This window comes from Mus pahari, chromosome 6, assembly GCF_900095145.1.
Source record: "Mus pahari chromosome 6, PAHARI_EIJ_v1.1, whole genome shotgun sequence".
Classification (NCBI taxonomy): Eukaryota; Metazoa; Chordata; class Mammalia; order Rodentia; family Muridae; genus Mus; species Mus pahari.
The window spans coordinates 12,760,896-12,780,147 of NC_034595.1; the positions used below are offsets into that span (position 1 = coordinate 12,760,896).

A 19,252-nucleotide genomic window follows, 5' to 3' on the forward strand; every position below is an offset into this window, starting at 1 on the left:
TGAGTTCCAGGACAGCCAGGGCTACACAGAGAAACCCTGTCTCAAAAAAGAAAATAAAAAAAGAAAAGAAAAGAAAAGAAGTATTTGACATTATGTAATGAGCACTTTTATGACTTACAAGAATCCTGCAAACAGACCAAAGATCTACAAAGACCCTAACTACAACGGACCTCTGTACATATACATCTCCAGTGCAAACATGGACGGAGGCACAGTCATTGTTAGGTTTTTCATCACTACCCTCGTCTCCCCAGCACACAAGTGAAATTCAAATGTTTTACCAGGGACATAATCTGACCTTATTTACTATAATTTTGAAACAAAAATATCTCTATCATTCTCATATTTGTTCTGAAGTTAACAATGACTTTAGATCAGAAATTCAACTATGCAAATATATTCACTTTGATTAAAAATTTATGAAATTGGCCAGTTTTTAATTTTACTGATGCTAAAGGCTTACTTTTATGTACCTTCCCTAACCTCCAGTAACAAACCTAAGTGAAATATGTGAGAAATTAAGAAATATATGCCTTATTCCTCTAGAATTCATGCTATCTACATTCCCTGGGTTACAAAAAGAATAATATTAAAGACTAGTTTAAATTAAACAATTTAACCTAAGGTTTGGTTTAAAAGTAGTCTATAAAAAAAAAAACAACTTATCTTTGTCTTGGTAATACTACTACTTGATTGCATTTACGTGAGTATAAGCAGTATCTACAAGCATTATACGTACATCACTCTTGCTCATAAGATTTTCTAGAAAAATTTTAAGTGCTCTAATGAGTGTCCAGATAGGTCTAAGAATTTGCTATGCTATAAGACCATGAAGCACACAAACAAGACACCAAGAGCATATATGACAAGACTCATATATATACAGCAAGCTTCTAAACACTTATAATGGTACAATTTGCTCTTCATATTCCAGTGGCACCAGACTTTTCTGACTATCTTAATAATTCCATCACATGAATATATCATGGTGGTCTAAATTTTTTTAAAAAAATACATTTATGTTTATCTCACCAGTATATTCTAATAATATTCTGGTTATATACTTTCCCAATTTCCTCTATCTCTAGAAATGGAAGAAAAATAACTAATGAAGGCAAACATTCAATGTTTTATTACCTATTACAGGTTATATGTACATATAACATATACATGTATGTTACAAATAACATACACATATACATATAACCTGTAATATATACCTGATATAAATAGAGTTTATAATATTTATTACATACTACACATACACACTGTAGATATCCAAAACGCCTACAAATATTCCCTTGAAAAGCAAATAGGAAAGTGAAGGAAGGGCATGTCTGATGATACCAGGTTTCTTCTTACAGACTCATCTTGACAAATATGATTTGTCTTTCTGCATTTGTCTAACAGTGATACCACAGTTCTCTTATGGCAGTGTTCAGCTACCAGTTATGACAAAAAAACTTTCAGCTTTGAAAATACAGCATTAAGGTTAGTTTTCCCACATAGAGGCTTAAATATAAGTCACTACGCAAACTTCAACCCCAAACCACATTTCCATCTTGAAGAATTAAAAGTGATCGAAGTCATAAATGCAAACTAGCAAATGTATTTTTGTTTGTTTGTTTGTTTGTTTGTTTGTTTTTCGAGACAGGGTTTCTCTGTGTAGCCCTGGCTGTCCTGGAACTCACTCTGTAGACCAAACTGGCCTGGAACTCAGAAATTCGCCCACCTCTGCCTCCCAAGTGCTAGGATTAATATACCTCTTAATAATCAAAATTTTACAGAAAAAAAAAAACCAATTCAAATTCCCTTCTAAACACTATACAATATGGCAATAAGCTCAGTAGAAGTGTATTTGTATTTGAGTAAGTATATTTGCATTTGTATTTGAACAAGACCCTGGGTTCAATCCTCAAAATTATAAAATAATTAAAAAGTAGTACTGTCATATGCAGCAACATGAATGGACTAGAAAACACATTAAAACAAATGCCACTCTATCTCACTCCATATCTCTCAGACTTCTATCGAGTCTTTCTAAGACAACTTTCTAAGAAAGTTGATCTCAAAGAAAATGAAAATAGCCCAGTTTACAGATAAAGAAGAGGCCAGGGAAAGATCAGAAAAGGTAGGTCTACAGGTAACAAATAAGTTAGATACAAAAAAATTAAGTTCTGGTGTCCTAATGTAAAAAAGAATAACTACAGATGCTAAAGTATATTGCATATTTAAAAAGAAAACCATATATCCTGATTGGAATAGTATATAATTGTACACATTTACTGAAAATTATACTCTTTATGTAAAATTTATATTTATCAACAAAAAAGTTAATGTGAAATATATATACGACTAGCCACTGTCATTCACAAAGCTGAGCCTACCTTTATTAAATATGAAGCTACAAGTGCCTCCATTAAAGTTCTCTGTGCTCCTTCTAAGGTACTATAAGCTCCAACCATCATGGATAATGCTTCCTGAATAGCAAGTCGAGTCTCAGGTTCTTCCTGCAAGACAGTAAAGATGGTGTTTTCCTCCCTGCTGACTTGTAGGGAAAGTATCCATGAAGAAGTGTATACACTATTTCCCTACCTTACAGAGGGCTTCAAAGAGCTGTTGCACAAGAGCTATATCCTTAGTGAATAAATGGGGCATTCGACTGTAAGAGAATGTAAGAATATCATTAGCATAAATTTCCATGGAATGAAAAGGAAAGAAAAAGAAACTATATCTAGAAACATTCTTCAACTCACTCTTTCACAACATTAAATACAATGTCAGTATCATTAGCTAAAGCTCTCCAGGAGCCAAATATTTTTAAAGTGATTATTTAACTTTTCAATTATATAATCCTCATTAACATATGTTTTCCAGATATTCCTTCTATAATATTCCAAATACTCAGTTAACATTCCTGATTTCAATGTGAAGACATAATAAATTACAAATTAAATGAAAATCTGTCATAGTAAGAGGTTTTGCTACTTTTTGCTAACAGAGATAAGGACAGAGTTTGTGACAATCCTGTAAACTGATCTTGGGCAACTTCTGAACCCTGAAGCTTCTTTCCTTTTTCATCAAAGAAGAGCAATACATAGTCTGTGTGTGGAGCCAAAGCAACATACAGGACCACTGAAAACATTCCATCTCTTTCCCCTTCCAGTATGAAGTGAAGAAAGATGACGCCAGAAGGAATTGGAATGAGGAAATCATATTGAGCAGAGGGAAATAGATGTATCTTTGAAAACAGGATCATTCATGTTCATATCAGACAAGCATTATAAGATTTAGTGATAAAAAGCAACAAGAACACTTAAGGTTAATTGAATGTCTATATTGTAATCCATTATGCAACCATAATGGTGACCTATTTTGACACAATTAAGGTTAAAAGCTAATTTCAAGACTAAATTTAAGACTGTATTTTCAAATGTAAACTTAAATGACTCATATCTTTTCTAAAAAAAAGAAGACATTAGCTTATTGCCATAAAATACATTTCTTGTTGGAACCATAGCAAATTATTCTCCATCCATTAATATCTGATAAATTTTTCTCAATTTCCAACAGATATCTCTCACAGAAAAAAAGCAAAAATGGAAGAAAAAACTTTACTCACCTGGAGAGTTTCCCAACAGCTGAATATGCCACTGACAGTAGTTTAGGGTCCTTAAAATTTAAAAAAAGGAACAAAAATCACACACAAAAAAATGCAATGAACAGCAAACTCTTTTGCCACAACGACATGTGTTATTTTACTCAGTGTCCTACATAATAATGCCATCAAAACAACAAAAACATCCAAACCCAGAACAAAGGAGAATACAAACAAAATCTTGCATCCTTAACTCACTCCAAATATACTGGTCACACAGGAAAGAGTTCTCTTATCTGGCACTAGTTTCATGGTATTTTCAATACCATGGATCCTGCCAACACCAAATTAATTTCCAATACACTTGACTTATTGGGAAATTTATCCCTGCCTGACAAACTAGTATCTTAACCTCCCCGAACAAAACTGTAATAACCATTAGTACAATTGTCTAAACACCTGTAATAAAATAAATGGCTTCTTTTCATTTCTTATACTGTAACAAATTACTGAGATCAGAGTCAGTATGGAAATTAGTGGCTTCCACCTAAGATACAGACCTTTACAGTGTCAAACACTGAGAATCAGCATTACTCAGAACACATTAAACTCCTGTAAGATCAATCTTGTCCATTTAACCTAGAATTCAGCATCCAATATCTGAACACCCACTTATTGACACATCTGTTGGGAAAGTTTGTAAATGATATTTGGAAGTAAGGCTAGATTCTGTGTTTTACCTGGACTGGGTCAGGCATGATTGTTAACATGATTGTCACCTAACCTGTGCAACTGAGTTACAAGAAGAGGGAAGAATGGAAAGGACAGAGGGAGGGAGGGAGGGAGGGAGATATACACAAACACACACAAACACACACACACACACACACACATATTTTAAGTCAGTTTATAATTTTGGGTTGCCCTATATATACACCTATCATAAACTACAGTGCTGAACCCACCTAAAACTTATTTTGCAATATAGTTTCCCTCCAAAAGTTCCAAAGCATTTTTATTTCTACCAGTTATTCTAAAGCACCTGATTATCTCATAATCTATGCCATAAAATAATGTTAAAATGTATTAGACCCTAAAGGAAAATAGAGGCCAAGTGAGGGTGGTGCACGCCTTTAATCCCAGCATTTGGGAGGCAGAGACAGGCAAATCCCTGAGTTCAATGCCAGCTAGGTGTACAAGCAAGTTCCAGGACAGTCAGGGTTCAAAAAACAACACAAAAAATTTACTATGCTTTAAAAAACAGGCAAGCATTATTCACTGGAAGAAAAAAGCTTGATCCCAAATTGTGTAAACAAATCAACAGTTTTCATCTGTAATAACTAACTAATGTGTCCTGCCTATGCTAAACAACTTTGCTAATTAATTTCATTTTCAGAATAATACAATAAGGTAATTTATCCTTTTTCTGACAAACAAGAGTCCAAATAACTTGAGCAGCTCATCAAAGAACAGACCTAGGATGCAAATTCAACTCTAGCTTTAGATATTGATCTCCCTGTACTGCAAAGATGGAATCATGTTTAACTAAGCCTGAGAAAATCAATGTTAGCTAGACTTAATACGTTATCGATTTAGCATATTCTCGAGATATATAAGATATAGTGAAAAAAATATAGCACAGAAAATCAGATACTGGTAATCTACAATCCAAGAAATCCTACCACTTAACTTACAGAATCAAAGTTTACTGAATGTGAGCCAGGCGTGGTGGCGCACACCTTTAATCCCAGCACTCGGGAGGCAGAGGCAGGCGAATTTCTGAGTTCGAGGCCAGCCTGGTCTACAAAGTGAGTTCCAGGTAAGCCTGGGCTGTACAGAGAAACCCTGTCTCGAAAAAGCTAAAAAAAAAAAAAAAAAAAAAAGTTTACTGAATGTATATATTTTGATAAAATTGTAAATTGGTAAAATCTGAGCTCCTTAAGAATTAACACTATTTCCTAGTATAAGTCAACTCTAACTAGTTCCATAAAGAAACAAAACATAAAATTATTTTAATTTCAATTTCACATAGGACATACATGTATCATAAAGTGTATTCGCTGCCATAAATAGTTTAAAGTAATGACATCCTTAAAAGATGTTATTAGTTTTAACAACTATTCTTTAAAAGGCAAAAAAATGGCAATAGTATATAAAATTGTCACCTTAAATAAAAATGTTAAGAAACAAAGGTCAATGCCAAACATTTATCAATGGATGGGCCTGGAAGATTTATTACATTAAATAATTTATGAAATGGTAAAATTTAAAACAAGTCACTTACCTCTTTATATTCATTTATTAGCTTAGTGAGACCATTCAAAAGCATAGGACCTAGTGGCTTAATCTTGATTTCTGGGCAACTTGAAAAAAAAAAAAAAACAAAAATCAAGATATCCTTTCAGAAGATCATTTAAAATATTAGCAATAAATGAAGCTGAACAATATTTAAGAACTGACTCTTTTTAGAGATTAGATAAACGACTCAATACTAAAAGCTTATACTACTGGCTTCCACAGAACCCAAGTGTTATTCAGCACCTACACTGGGCAATTTACAAACTCTTCACAGGCTGCCACTCCAGCTCCAAGAGATTCCACAATTTCCCCTGGACTCTGCAGGAACCACCACATACGTGCACATGCACACACAGACATATCCATATACACATCATTTTAAATGAGAAAAAATAAATCTAAAAGAATGGAATCCCTCTTTCATAAACAAAAATTTATTTTTAGGAAAGGTGGATAGAAAAATACCTGAAATTTGATTACTCTAAATAATGAATGGTTAATTAGCTTTGAAAATAAAATAAAACTTACGTTATACAGATGTGATGTACAAATTGCAGGGACAGTGTTCTTAACTTTGAGTTTGTGTTTGTACCAAAAAGTCCATCATATACCACCTATGTAAAATGAACAAAGTCAAAGATACCAATTAACAAATAACAATCTGGCATTTTCAGATAGTCAAGATTCAATAACAAACCTCTGCACTACACCATGCTCCTCAAAACTAATGTAATTTCTATACTGAATATACTAGCTGACCACTTTTAAAAGCTAAAATATTATTTACATATCCAACAATGATAATATAAGTAAGGAATTTATCAAGTTTTTCAGTTTCAGAATACATACTCAGCTAGGATTACTTGTAAAATATATCTTCATTTACTACCACCAAAAGAAAATGAAGCTATGGCTGAGAGATAAAAATCCCCTGTGCTAATAGACAGAAAAGCACATAATTGGAGGTCAATGGACAAGACATTGGAGTCCGTTCTCATTCTATTATGTGGGTTCCAAGGATCAAACTCAGTTTTCTTGAATGTGACAGCAAGCTCCTTTACCTGACAAGCCATGTTATTGGCCCCATCTTTTTCTTTTGTTTTTTTTTTTTTTTTAACAAGTTTTAACACCTCCCTCATAGCAATATTCCAAAGACTAAAATAATGGATGACGTTTCGAGTACAGAAGCTGGTACTCTTGTTATATTCTCAGTAAATGGTGAATAGTTAGGAGTTTTTCCCTTCTGGTACCATCTCTTGCCACCCTCTTCCCCATACTTTGTATGTGACTAAAAGCTCCTTAAAGACAGTTTTCATGGCTAGGTCTCTCTCACGCTGCTGCTTCTACCCATACCCAGCATAGACTCCCCTCTCCCGTAATAAACACCTCCACATGTCCTGTTATCACTAAAGCATGCCACTGCATCTAGTGTTCCAGACCCCACCTCTCTTTCCACTGAACATACTCTTCTTTGTGCTCTATCTGCTGGGCATCAGCTTCTACTGCAGTGCCTCTCCAGTCTATGGCTTGGTGTTTATGTGTCCATTTCATCCTTCTAGGTGATAAAGGCTTTCATTTCCTATTCCCAGATTCCCTGCATAGCATAAGAGTAAGACCACCCTAACTCTGGGGTACAACAGGATATTGGAAATGAGTTTCTGTGACAGTCTGGTATTTATATATAAAACTGTTTAGAAATATATATTATATATGTCTAAATTTATATATTATACACACACACACACACACACACACACACACACACTGTGTGATACACTACAGCTTGCAATGTTATTTCAACAAACAAATATGCAAAGGAGAGGTGGAAAAACCAGTGTGCCGAGAGAGAAAGAACTAGAGATAGATGCAACAGTGGTGACAGGTGTGGGAGAAGGCTGCCGTGGGCAGGAGAGCATGGCATTACTGAGTAAGGCAGGCAGGGTGGTGTGCAGCCATCTGGAGCTCTCCAAGGCTCTGCTCTCGAACATGCACGATCGCCCTGGCTCTGAACAACAGGATGTCCAAGATGGAGAATAGTTCATTTTCTGGACTGGGACTCCTTGAAAGACCCCAAGTCTATGCTGCCTCTGGAGGCCATGCTGGTATCTACAATCTGTGCTACACTTGAGAGACATGGTGATGATATCCACAGTCCTTGCTGCCATCCCAAGCCATATCAATGCCCAAGGTCCACATGGATCCCTATGGACTGTGCCCACCTGGGGCCATGCTGATGTCTAAGGTCCTGCTGTTGGGGACCAGAAGAGGCATGTGTGCCACCTGAAACCATGCTGATGTGTGTGGCCTGTGCTACTGCATGCTGATATCTATCTATGGCCCATGCTGCCATCGAAGGTCATATTGAGGTCCATGGTCCCTGCTGCAGTCAAAGGTCGTGTTGCTGCCCATGTCTGTGTTGCCACTAAGGCCCATGATGGTAACCCTGGTCAGCAACCATGTCCAAGTCTAAGATTCATGTCACAGCTGACTGTAAGGGGCAAGGGAGTCTCTTTTACAGTGGTATCATGACTGCAGACTCAGTTGAGAATGAGACATAGAAGGCTTCTAGGACCTCTCTCCCCCACCTCATCCCCGCAAAACAAACAAACAGTCACTGAAAAAGTCATTGAGGAGGACTCTTTAATAGTGATGGAGATTCTGAAGCATAGCTCTTCACAGGTGATGACTTTGGAGGTAGGGGTGGAGAAGGACTATTTTCTTTAAGGGGCTGACCATCCTCCAGTGAGTACATGAGCAACAAAAATTGGACTTGGGTCTTTCTTTTTTTCTTCTTTGAGGGGTAAGGTCACAAAGGTATAGGGGGATGGACTTGGGAAGACTGGGAAGTGAAGATAATCAGGGTACATTATGCAAAACCCCCAAATAATCAATAAGTATTATGTTGGAAAAAAAGATATCATAAGAAAACTATATACCAATATCTTTTTATGAACATTAATACAATAAACACTCCTTACTCAACTAGTTAGTAAGCCAACTTAACATCAGTTATTATACACCATTACTGAATAAGACTGTTGACAGCACAGCAGGTAAAGGCACTTGCCATGCAAACCTCAATCCCAGGAACCCACATAAAGGACTTCATTGAGGTGCTTTGTGATGTCCACAGATGCAACATAGCACATGTACTATATATATATATATATATATATATATATATATATATATATATATATATGTGCATATATATATGTGCATATATATATGTGCATATATATATGTGCATATATATATATGCATATATATATATATATATATATTCGATGTAAATAGCTTTTAAAGATAAGTTTCACAGACAGAATCTTTGCTAATCCATTATCAACAGAATAGAAAAAGAAAAATACATGGTTGTTTCAATTTATGCAGATGTATAAACTTCCTCATCTTATTAAATCATTCGGCAAGAAATCAAAAGAAACTACATTAACATTCTAAAAGTAATCTCTGAAGAAAGCACAGGAAGATGGTCACTGAGCTAAGATCTCCCTAATCACCTAAAGACACAAAACTGCCCTCAGGAAAACCAAGGAAACAAGGTGCCCACAGTTCCTGGTTTAATTGACAAAAAAGAAGACAAAGAAGACAAAAATGAAGAAGACAACTAGGAAAAGGAAGAGATGCAATGAAAAAGGCAGGAGAGAAGTACTTATTAGCTTCATTTTTCAACTAGAACCAGAAAAAAATATGGAGTTTAGAAAGCTTTCTTGCTTTAGGTAAGGCAAAGGAATTAAGTTCAGGCCTTAATCTTGAAATCCAGTAACAGGCCCACAACTACAAGAACCCCAGTACTAATGCCACTATTAAGTTATTAACTTCAGATTGAGCCACTGGGACTATAACTGAACAATCTCTATCACCCCTGCAACCTCTACCGCACAACAGGAAGCAGAATTTCATCAAGAGTCCCAAAGCTACTTTAGGATATCTTGGCAGTCCGGTCCATGCCCACAATGGTAGAAATTAAAAACTCTGTAACCGCTACTCCTGATCTGGAGCTATTATACCTGTCCTAAAATAAGGCAAAGAAAGACCTTACTGAGTCAAAGGAAAACCCAATTTTGCCTCACATCACTGACATCCTAAAATTGGCCTCAAGTATACATCACAGCTTCCCAAGCTATCTGGCTTAAGTACATCATCAAAGGAATTCTGCTGTGAATACTACCCAAAACTCAGACAACATAATATGGTGTAATACCTCATTTACTGTATAGAACAAAGCAGACAGCCCTAGACTTTGTTAGCTGGTGGAGGCTCTGGGACAACCCAATGCTTAAAAAAAAAACAAAACAAAACAAAAAAAAAACAACAACAAAAAAAAACCATACAAAGTCCTATCTATCAGACTTCTAATCCAGCCCTTCTCACCTACTGCTGACTGTAGCAGTCTTCCACCAGCAGTTCACCTGAGCACCAGACAGACCACAACAATTTGGAGAGTGCTCTTCCTTTAGTACTGTACCTATCTTAACAGGGTGTGAGGCTTGAGAAATGACATTGTGACAGCACTAGTGGCCACAGGCATGGCACAGATGCATTAAGAGTGGTTTTTCCCCACCTGACTGATTCAGACAGATACTTACATCCAACTATTGGAGTGAAGTCGGGGACCCCTGTAGTTGAATTAGGAAAAGGCTGGAAAAAGGTGAGGAGGAGGGCAACCCCATAGGAAGACCAGCAGTCTCAACTAACCTGGACCCCTGAGATCTCTCAGACACTGAGCCACCAACTAGGTAGCATACACAAGCAGGTTTAAGGTCCATGACACATATACAGCAGAGGACTGCCTGGTCTGGCCTCAGTGGGAGAAGATTTGCCTAACCCTCGAGAGACTTGAGGCCACAGGGAATAGAGAGGCCTAGCCTGAGGGAGGGGCTAGTGGGGATGGGACATCCTCTTGACTGTAAAAGTCCATCACTATTAACTACTCTCCTGTTTCTTCCTGAACAATACACAGAAGACTGTATATGGAATAAACCAGTCTGAACTGTCTTCTACTATCAACGACAACACACCAAGATCATACTTTCTAGTGTGTCTTGATCACTTTTCTGTTGCTGTGAAGAGACACCATGACAAGGCAAACTATAAAATAAAACATTTAATTGGGGGATTGCTCAGAGGCTGAGTCCATGACCATCATGACAGGGATCATAAAAGCAGGCAGATAAGCATGGCGCTGAAGCAGTTGCTGAGAGCTTACATATGGTCCACAAGTTGGAAAGAGAAAGAGGAGAAAGAGGGAGGAGATGAGGAAGGGGCGAGAGGGAGAGGGAAAGAGGAGGAGGGGGAAGGGGAAAGGGAGAGGAGAGGGAGGGGGAGGAAGAGACTGACTGGGCCCAGTATAGGCTTAAGAAATCTCAAAGCCCACCCCCAGAATGACATATCTCCTCCAACAAGATTACACTTCTTAATCCTTTCCAAAACAGTTCCACCAATTAAGGACCAAGCACTCATTATATATGAGCTGAGGGGTCTATTCTCATTCAAACCACCACATAGTATGATGGCTAATCTTGATTATAAACTTGACTGGAAAGAAAGGCTCTCACTGAGAAACTATTTTCATTAGATTAGCAAAAGAAGTCCCATAGACCCCCAAACATTACAGGCTACTGTCATTGCTCTTAATAGCTCTTCAGAACTTGGCAGTAAGACCCTATTGCTGAAGACACCACATGCCTGAGTAACAAGGGCATGGCAAAAAAACAGGCTTATAATAGACCTGCAAGCTTTATCCCAACCAGAGAGCTTTTGTAAAAAAGTGCTGTGCAAGCTACTGGGAAAGTAACGTAATCACTATCCGTGTCTAGCTATAAACCCAGCAAGCTACACGTATGAATCACAGTGGTTATGACAGCATACACAAACCCTGTGCTAGCCAAAATGAGACCAAATCCCAGCAGAGAGAAGGGAGTTGGGCACACAGTTCTACTCCTCCCTGTGGAGCTATTAGCACTTATCAGCTGGTAGGGAAGGAGATGGTTAACTCAAGAGTAGAGAAGCAGGGCCTTAATCTGGGGAGAACTGGTGGAGTGAATATGATCAAAACACATTGTATGAAATTCTCAAAGAACTAATAAATAATTTTAAAGTAAATAATGGAGGCTCACAGCATGGAAGAGAAAATATAAGTCATAAATCTAATTAAGGGACTAAGATTCAGGATACAGACAGACTCCTTAGTGTAAACAACAACTTCAAAATTATACTTGAAAGAATGGGCAGGAAGGATAGCTTAAGCCAACACTCTGCTTCCCTACCCCCTCTTAACTTTGTATCCTTTAAAAAAACAAATTCTCAAGACAGTTTGTCTTGCCTTAATATTTTTGGAAGTATAATAGTAGACTACTTGACTCTTGAGTAGTAGCTGATAAATGCTAGAAAATTCTTAAGTTAGAAATCAGTCTAAGCAAGGTAGCAAGACACCCATCTGAAAAACAGACTACAGGGGAAATGCTGAGGGTGGGAGGGAAGGGCAGCGGGGAGGGAGAAGGAGAGGGAGAATACAATAAAAAAACACACGACAAAGAAACACGGCATCATGTCCACTAGGGAGACTACCATCTCCCTATGAAACCCCCAATGAAAACTAAGTGTTTCTAAGGATATGAAGAAAGGTTGAGTCATATATAGGCAACAAGAAACATAGTATGCCAACTCTTCAAAACCTGAAAATTACCATATAATGAAATAATTCAGAAGTAGAATTTATTCATAAAAGAACGGAGAACAAAGTTCCAAAAAGATAACCTGAGCATTCATGTTCATGACAGCATTATAAATGAAAACTAAAATGTAAGGTATGCCAGGATCCAAATAAATAAATGGGACATTTAGATTTGGAAAAGAATGAACTCCTGACAAATGAATGCCATAGCAGACAGACTTCAATGACACTGTACTGAGTGAAACAAGCTAGTCAAACAAATACTATTAAAGTTCACATGTAAGAAGTTCCTAGAGAACTGAAATTTAGAGACAAAAGTCAGAATAATGATTGCCAGGGGGGCAAAGGACAATGACAACGTTTTATAAATACTGGGTTTCAGTTTTACAAGATGAAAAGAATTGTAGCAATGGAAGTTTTTAAAGCCAGTGTAACTGTATTAAATGACTAAGACAGCAAATGTCAAGTACATTATATCACAATTTTAAACAAGAAAGAAATAATATAAATAAATTAGATTACCAGAATATTTGTCTTGAGCGTTGAGGTAGACATAACTTGGTTAAAAATAAGACCTTTTGTGAAGGATTTAGTACCCTTTACCCACCCAGTACCCACCCTTCCACACTGTTTAATTATTTTCCACTATCAAGATAGGTATCAATGCAGAAGACAGACTGAATGGGGGCCAGGAGATGAGGGAGAAGACTTCTGCAGTAACTAAATCAAGTAGCAACAGTGAGTTGATACCATCTGTTAGCACAGAAAGCAAAGACTTTGTGAAGACAAAGTCAGAACTGCCCACTGCCTCTTATTTACATAACTATTTATGATGATAATATTTTTGAAGATACATACACACTAATTTGTTTGGTTTTTTTTTATTCGTTTTGTTCTATCCTGTTGTTGTTTGTTTTAGTTTGGTTTTTGGTTTTGTTTTATACAGGGTCTCACTATGTAGTCCTGGCTGTCCTCAAAGTCACTCTGCAGACCAGACTGGCCTTGAACTCACAGAGATCTGCCTGCCTCTGCCTCCCAAAAGCAAGGATTAAAGGCATGCACAACCATCTTTCAGCGTAAGTGTGGTTTCTTATGGTGCTGGGCAATCACAGAAAACTAGTATGGATGGTACCATCATATTCAAAGTACATTTTTATAAAATAATTTATACAGCTACAATTAAGATAGAAATAAAACTTGTTAGTTGTGTTATATACATCAGCCTACTTCCTGAATATCCACTAATTCTTTTTTTTTTTCCCAGTAGGAAAAGCTATTTGTTCAAACCCCTTTTCCTCTGCTAGACAATAAAGATTACCTGAATGTTAGCTGGGAACGTTTCGGCAGCTTGTCTAGACCGCAGGAGATGAGGAACAACCTTTAACTTCACTCTGGTACTGACTGGGTCTCTTTTCAGCTCCGGCTTTAGAACTGTTCCCTGAGAAAAACATGTTTAGTTATAACAACGTTTTAAAATTATTTGTGGGTTTTACTCTTTAGGGTACTGAAGAATCCTAGGTCCTGCAGAGAAACTGGGCTTGATTCCCAGGGCCCAAATGGTGGCTTACAAATAGCTGTAACTTGAGTTTCAGGGAATTCAGTGCTGCCTTCTAGCCTCTGTGGGAAGCAGACACCCACATGGAAAGCACACAATACATACAGGCAGCCCAAACAATTGCAGAAAGTTTGTGGATCCTTCATCTATATAATGTACTATCATTATTTATGTATCTACACTGAAAACTCCAGATCTATTAAACTCACGTTTCAGGAGTTTAATTCATATAGACAAACATGGCTTAAAACTAGTAAATCAAAAAACATGGATTCAGCTTACAAACTAGGGAAAGTATAAATACAGTTCATTTCAACACAATACTTTTTATGCTGATACGAGACTAAATCAAAGCAACTTACCTCTTTTGTTTTCAGTGGTATATCCCCAAGGTACACCTTGTACATCTTATTAATGATGGCAGGATTATTCCAGTCAATTAAGCTATGGAAGATTTCAACAGAGATGGTTGAAATTTTATAATCTTAATGTAATTTTATGGTATATACATTTTTTTATCCTAAAGCAAAATTAATTAAAATACACTAAGAATTACATTTAGGCTTCCATTTACAATATGGTATAAAGAATAAGGCCAGTTCAAACTTAAAAATTTTGAAAGAACTCTTTTAACACTCCAAAATTTATTCCCTTAAATGATATCAGAAATACTATAAGTTATAAGCAATAAGAAAAAAATGAGACTTGAAAGAATGTTAGGGAAAAAAATATACTTCAATTCTCTTAATCTAGTCTAGCAAAGTTAAGCCTGGCTCTCAAATTCAACCAACAAAAGAAATGAGCAAAATTAAGATTTGCCCCTCTCCTTAACTGTGGGTCAAGACTCTTATGTGGGTGACACATCACTAATATGGGGTCATAACAAATTTTGAGAAGTAAAGTTTCTAACATGGAACAACCAACACTTTACTCAAAATCAACTGTAATGAATCCCGTGCTTGCTTCTGGCAGCACAGACTTGTATCAGGCAGTTTCCCCACAGCCTTGGCTCTGAATGTGCAACATGGAGATTGTGACCTGAATTTGGCATCAGTCCACACTTCACAAGTATGACTGAAACCTATTAAAGACCAGCACAGGTTATAAATGTCACTGTTCCTACTGTACACTCCACCTCTTATAGAAACTGAGTTAAACATATAAAATAAAACTTCCATTTTTTTCCTACCATCATTCCTCAGTACGCAAATATCAAATGAGTCTATCTTTGAATTGTATCATGTTAGAATATTTGATTAAAACTCGCTGAGTTGCTGACTTGAGTTTAACTTTTAAAAAAACATCATTGCAAGAGTTTTGGCATAGGATCAGGACAGAATTTCCAATAATTTCTAGATGCCTTAAACTTTCTTCAGCCATTTTGTACTGAGTAGGTAAAGCAAGAGTTCTTAGCAGTAACCATTATAAAGCCAAAATCCTAAAGCACGTTAAAGATGCTCTGCCTTAAAGTATCAAATATCCAGCCAAGATTTAATTCTATGTATAAATTTGAACAAGCCTATTCATCTTATTAATAAAAAATTGATTTCCCCATAAATAAATGGAAAAGATGTATGTATAGCAAAAATTGTTTTAAGTGAGTCTGATTTATTACCAGCAAACGTTTGTTCTCCAAATCTTTTTCATATATACGCAGTCACATAAAAAATTTTCAAACAAAAAGAATCACAAAATATATATCACATAAAAATTTCTCAAACAAAAGGATCACTTAAAAAAGTTTAAGAAGCCCTGCTATATGCCACCTCATGTGCTTTTCAGTGGAAGCTACTCTCAGCCACTACCATTATCTACCCAAACACTGCAATAGAACAAACTAAAGTTCATTAAATTAATTTCCTTATTTTATTATACCTCCTTACACTTTCTTCTTAGAGGAAGCAAAGTAAAATACATATATCAGTTATAAAGTTTTATGGCATTTTCACTGTTTCTCTGTCTTATAAAATGTTATTTTAACAAACTGTATGCATTCAACCTTCTGGAAACAGAGCCACATACCTGTAATCCTCAGTAGGCAGAAACACAAGGGTAGAAAGCCTAAGGACAATCTAAGCTATACAACAAAACCATCTCAAAATAAACCAGCTACAAATACCTCAGGATTTAAAATTTAAATATATATACAGGATCTCACTATGTAGCAAAAGCTAACTGTGAACTAAGATCTTCCTGGTCCTATCTCTCAAGTGCTGAATTATGCAACATGAGGTATTCACGTGTTTTTATTTTTCAATAACTGTAAGACATGCTATAATGACTAAAGTTATAACATTTCTAAATATATTTTCTTCTTTTGAATGATGTTAGAACATGAATTCCCAGATTTACTGTGTATATGTATGTGTATGTATGTATATATGTGTGTGTATGTGTCATAAACATTTATTTAATGACTTACTGCTCAAATAGGATATAAGATACAGTACTTCCTCAGAACCTTAAATGGATTTACCAACAACTATATACATGTATTTAACCATAGGTACAAACTACTCATTTTCCATTGATTTTTATTTCATACACGGATTATTCCTCTAAGTCTATCTACTATTTGTATCTCTTTTCAATGTAGATTTAAGTTTTACTCAGCAATTCTTCCATAAACCTGGTTTTTACTATAAAAACCACAATACATACACATTCATTATTCATTAGGGAGGCAGAGGCAAGTGGATTTCTGGGTTCGAGGCCAGCCTGGTCTACAAAGTGAGTTCCAGGACAGCCAGGGCTATACAGAGAAACCCTGTCTCAAATGCCCTCCCCCACAAAAAAGTGATCTTAACTGGTCCTGAGATGAAAGAAAAATCAAAAGTTAATTATTTCTTGGGTCTATCGTTTTCAACATTAACTTTCAGTTTATTTTCCTAGCAGAAAATTTTATTTCTTATTATGGCATTCCTAACCTATTTTAGCTTTGAAATACATTTTCAAATAGGTTTGGTTTTTGGTTTTGTTTTGTTTTTTGACACAAAATTTTGCTCATTGGTAAACTTTATTAACTTACAACTAAGAAGCTAAACACATCATTTCATAAAACCCTGCAAAGGTTTAAGAACTCTGCCTTTTGATTTTGAAAGTTTAACAAGCAAGTAATTACCTCTGCTTGCTTTTCAACTCCAGGTCTGCCGCTGTTGCCACACTATGGCGTGTGTCACTAGAAGCAATCACCAGGTGGAGAACAGCTTCAAGTTCAGGCACCTGTTCAGCTTCTATGAATTTCACTATACCCAATTTGCACTGTAGATAAGTGAAGGGAAGGAGAAAGGTCAGGGAAACAAAGAGCACTCACTAAAACTATTTAACATAACAACATGGTCATAAGCCATGGATTAATGTAACAGTAGAGCTCCTACTTAGGTTTATATTGTGCCAGACACTACACTAAATCTCATTTAACCCTCACAATCTATGAGGTAGATATAATTACAGACACTTTTAGATGAAGAGACTGAGGCAAGCTTAAGACATTAAACTACACAACAGATGATGACGGTAGGCTTCAAAGACAAGTCTCTGACGACAAAGCGACAGGAGTCTCCCTACCAGGCCACACAACCTTCCTAGACGGATGAGGACTTAACATCTCTGTCCGTATCCTCCAGGTGAGAAGTAAGGCATTACGAACAAAGTGTCTGATAGATGCTTATGAGAAAAATTTTGAACAACTCACATTTCATAGTTTTACTCTACTGCTAACATATACATAGTTTTAAGACTAAAAATAACATGATTTCTAGTCACTCCAAGTGCAACTCAATCCAAGAGTAGTGTTTAAACTAACATACTCAATGAAGCACAATAGATTTTAAGAAGAACTTTCCGAAATGTGAAAGAGCTATGAGCTTCACTGCCAATCATCGTGGGACAAATACACTTGAAAAGTAAAATTTTATCCTCACTTTAAAAACCAGTTACATAATAATTCTAGATGTATGAATTAGGAATGATAAAATATACAATGATTAAATGAGAAAGAAATTTTTAAAAATTAAATGGAAAAGAAAAGTGTAGCTGATGACAAAGGCCTTCTCAGTATAATTTAATTATAAGAGACACAGTTTGAAAGGCGGAGGAGTCATTAACGTAAACTGCAAAGGGGATGGTTATAAAAGTCAAATACACAATACATACTCAAAGTGTACTAAAAACTAAAAATAACAAGAGTCTCAACAATAAAACACAAGTTAAAACATAATACATAATTAAATTTTGCACAAGCAATAAAAGGACAGATTTTCCTTTAATCTTCAAAGACTATGTAGTAAAAAGACTAAACTATTATGTGGCAAATAGCAAATAAAAATGTATTACATGAAACTGTTCACACACAGAGGAAGAGAGACAGAGACAGAGACAGAGACAGAGACAGAGACAGAGACAGAGACAGACAGACAGACCAGAGGCAGAACTGGAGGCGGGTTGTTATACTGTTTCCTTGAGGTGCTGTGGACTTAACTCACAACCCTAAGCCTGGCTGCTAGGCACTCTATCATTGAGCATTATTTTGGAAGCTTTGTTGTTGGGGGGGGGGTCCTTTCTTTTCCTTTCCTTTGAATCAAAGTCTCAAATGAATTAATTATGCAGCCAAGGATGACTTTGAACACCTTGCATTTCCTTGCCTTCACCTCCTGAGTGCTAGATTACAAACATGCACTACCATGTCTTAGTCATGGAGTGCCAGGACTCAACCACGGCTTTATGCATGCTAGGTCAACTCTCTCATCAACTAAGCTACATGTCCCACACCCGCAATTCTATTTATTCCTGACTACTTAAACCTTTACCTTTATAATCAGAAAAAAATATTTTTTTAATTAATATAAGAATGGGTAATATTTAGCCAAGCATGGTAGCACACAGCCTTTAAGCCCAACTCAAAGGAGGCAGAGGAGGTGGACTCTGAGTTTGAGACCAGCCTGGTCTACAGAGAGAGTCCAAGATAGCCAGGGCTACAAGGGGAAACACAGTCTTGAAAAACTGAGAGAGCCGGGCGTGGTGGCACACGCCTTTAATCCCAGCACTTGGGAGGCAGAGGCAGGCGGATTTCTGAGTTCAAGGCCAGCCTGGTCTACAAAGTGAGTTC

At 36.5% G+C, this 19,252-nt stretch overlaps 1 protein-coding gene across 5 annotated transcripts in view; it reads right to left on the reverse strand.

Annotated features, from left to right (window-relative positions):
* The window catches only part of Ecpas (Ecm29 proteasome adaptor and scaffold), a 105,100-nt gene that overhangs the window by 49,386 nt on the left and 36,462 nt on the right, over positions 1-19,252 (reverse strand). For all 5 annotated transcript variants that reach the window (XM_021199473.2, XM_029540186.1, XM_029540184.1 and 2 more), the window contains 8 exons: positions 17,267-17,406; positions 14,508-14,589; positions 13,909-14,028; positions 6,425-6,510; positions 5,883-5,961; positions 3,623-3,672; positions 2,596-2,662; positions 2,388-2,510 (listed from right to left, as the gene is read on the reverse strand). In XM_021199473.2, coding sequence (XP_021055132.1) covers positions 2,388-2,510; positions 2,596-2,662; positions 3,623-3,672; positions 5,883-5,961; positions 6,425-6,510; positions 13,909-14,028; positions 14,508-14,589; positions 17,267-17,406 — 747 coding nt within the window. The remainder of the gene's footprint in view (positions 1-2,387; positions 2,511-2,595; positions 2,663-3,622; positions 3,673-5,882; positions 5,962-6,424; positions 6,511-13,908; positions 14,029-14,507; positions 14,590-17,266; positions 17,407-19,252) is intronic.